This window comes from Priapulus caudatus, unplaced genomic scaffold, assembly GCF_000485595.1.
Source record: "Priapulus caudatus unplaced genomic scaffold, Priapulus_caudatus-5.0.1 Scaffold48, whole genome shotgun sequence".
NCBI lineage: Eukaryota > Metazoa > Priapulida > Priapulimorpha > Priapulimorphida > Priapulidae > Priapulus > Priapulus caudatus.
In genome coordinates this window covers 737,698-740,589 of record NW_014577109.1, presented here as the reverse complement: position 1 = coordinate 740,589, position 2,892 = coordinate 737,698, and the positions used below count along the sequence as shown (strand labels likewise).

At 38.8% G+C, this 2,892-nt stretch overlaps 1 protein-coding gene across 1 annotated transcript; it reads right to left on the bottom strand.

The window, feature by feature from the left end:
* Positions 1–1,508: 1,508 nt before the first annotated feature.
* LOC106820797 (piggyBac transposable element-derived protein 4-like) lies at positions 1,509–2,892 on the bottom strand (the record flags this gene model as incomplete). The annotated part of the gene is given in 1 exon segment (XM_014825367.1): positions 1,509–2,892. A coding segment is annotated over 1 exon segment (1,384 nt), but the record flags the coding sequence as incomplete, so codon positions are not given.

Sequence of the window (2,892 nt, the reverse complement as noted above, 5' to 3'; positions counted from 1 at the left end):
AGGTGCACACTCTAGATTTGTGTGTAAGTCTGCAGTGCCGGGCCAGGCCAGCGTGCGCACGGTCAAATTATCTCATTTCTATGCTTTTATAGGCGTCTATAAGACATTTCTACATATAGTGTATATAGATGCAAATTAGTGTACTTTAGTGCCGAGTATTACAATACAACAGAAAATATCCGAAAATAGTGCCTTTGTTCAGACGAAATAACAATTTGGCGAAAATGGCTACTGTTGTCCGTGCCTCCGAATATGATATATCTATGACGTACATGGGTTTTTTGATTGTTACTCGCACTGAGTATAGTGTATAAATATTTACTGCTTACTACGTATATTATAGTGTGACGCGTAAAATCAGGTTCTACTACTACGTCACTACTATATGTGTGGCCGCTGGCAAATCAGTGTAGTGACGCTAAACGAATTTTGTAGTGCAATTTTTGTTTGAAATATACATTTATAAATCAAGTAGGCGCGGGACTTTCTTTGTAAGTGATGTTAAAAAATGTCGGATTTCAGATCATTCATTATGAGTTCAGCTACTTCCCGTCGCGTATCTTTCCCGTTATAGACCTGATTCGATTCTGGATATACAGTGCTAATAGCTGGTTCAATAACAAGTTACTTCTCCATAGGATGATGAATATTTCATCGGAGTCTCTATTAGTTTGCAATGCTAGATAAAGTTTAGGTTCAGTTAGATTTCCAAATTAAGTGACTTTAGTTTTTTCTATTATTTATTGCCAACTTTTAACCCTCTTTCAGACTTACATTCCGTTATGTGGGAAAAAAGGGCCTGGCTGAGTCCAATTTAACTTAAGGATGCAAACTCAAAAGATTCCGGTAGCCATAGTCTATTATTGAGGCTAATTTAGTAACTTTGCTAGTTAGTTTTTGACTATAAAACCATTACATATGTTGGAAAGCGTGAGCTATTTTACATTGCGAAATAGATTAATTAAAAAAGAATTTTCGAGTATTTCAATCTACCCCCCCCTACCTGTGAAAGCTGAAGCTTTTTTTGAACACAAATTGATAAAATTATTTTTCACTTTAAATTAAAAAAAAAAATTTAAACAGGGTTGTTATGTGTAATTTTTTTGCATTTTTTAGAAAGTCATATGCATTCATTTACTATTTCAAGGCTTTTTGAAAACCTAAAACTATGGTACAACAGTAGGATTATGGTTTTATATACAAAACAGAGTTAGTTAATCTCACGAAAAAAATTTCAAAAAATTGGCTTTGAATGGGATACTGTGTCCTTAAAACGGGTTATGAATGACATGTTAGAAAAACAACAGATAGTAGAACAGATTGAGCATGAGCATACATACATACATAGTCGATTATTTTACAATTTATCTCTTTTTCCGTAGCCGTACAGCAGCTCCTTGTTTGGTGGATCATCGAACTCAATAATTCTTCTCTAATGATAATTTCCAAAAGGCAAGGATAGGCAGCATTTCTTTGTTTTTGCAAACACGTGCAACTGAGAAGGGTTGTCACTCTGTTTGTATGCACTTTACACATGATTGACCGCCAGTTTCTAGTTTTTGCGGTGCATGGCTGTAGTTCTCTTGAAATCGAATGTTCTCCTTGTTGGCGACAGAGGAAAAAGGTCGACCCTTCTTTTTTATGAAGCTTCGTCCAGCAACAAGACCATCGATGACCTCAGTTGTGAAATTTTTCTGGTCTATTTTATTTCCAGGGTTCAGTTCCTTGTATATGATGAAGGCCTGCACAACTGACAACCGCAAAAAATGGTAAAAGATTTGCAGGTACCATGTAAGAGACTTCATGTGTCGGCGATAAGTCGAAACACGCTGGTCTGACAGATCAACTCCGCCCATGTATGTGTTGTATGTGTTTATAGCCACAGGCTTCTTGATGGCAAATTCTCTCACTCCATCTTTAGTTTTCTCGCGTCTCTGCACTTCTGTGTCGCCTAATACTTGCGGACCTGGAAGATTTGTGAGCAGATTCACCACACGACTATCTTTCCATGTCACAGCAGCCATGCGACCTTGCATCAGCGTAATGCTTTCTCCTCGCTTCAGTTTTTTTACAGCAGGTGCAGTCTTCTTCATTTTTTCAGCTGGCAGTCCTTTTCTGTTACTTCTCACTGTTCCACATGACAGCGTACCCTCCTGCTCAAGACGTTTCATCAGTTCAACGCTGGTGTAATAATTGTCCATGAACAAATGATGTCCGCGACGTAGGTATGGTTCGAGGACATCCATTACCGTTTGTGTTGTTTTCGACACGTCGGTATCAGCTCTCTTGCCAGCATACGGGATGACATTGAGCACGTATCCCGTTTTTGACTCGGCAAGAGTAAAGAGCTTTATGCCCCATTTCGTTGGTTTGTTTTGAATGTACTGCTTTATTTTCAACCGGCCCTTGAATTTTATCATTGTCTCATCAATAGCAATTTGACATCTGGGACGGTAGACACGTTGAAAGCGACGGGTGAGGTACGTAATTAGAGGCTGAATTTTCCATAATTTATAATTTTTGTCGATAGTAGGGTCTCGGTTATCTACAAAGTGTATGTAGCGAAGAATCGTAAGAAACCTCCTGCTCGACATCGTAGTGGCAAATCCAGGGGTTTGAAGCAACCAGTGTTTTGTCCAGTACTCAGCGGTTCTGCCTTTTTTCTCAACAATGCCCATTGCTAACAAAAGACCAAGCCAGCTTTTCAATTCAGGAAGAGTAATTTTATCCCAAGCCACTTTGTTGTTGCCGTCCTCTCTACACTGATCAGCATACAAATTAGTCTGAGTTACAATATCCTGTAGGATGTAGTCAGTGAAAAAATTGCAAAAAAGCTGAATCGGAGACAACAGCTGAGGGTCTGTTGGTCCTACTGTGGCTTGATCAAAGTTC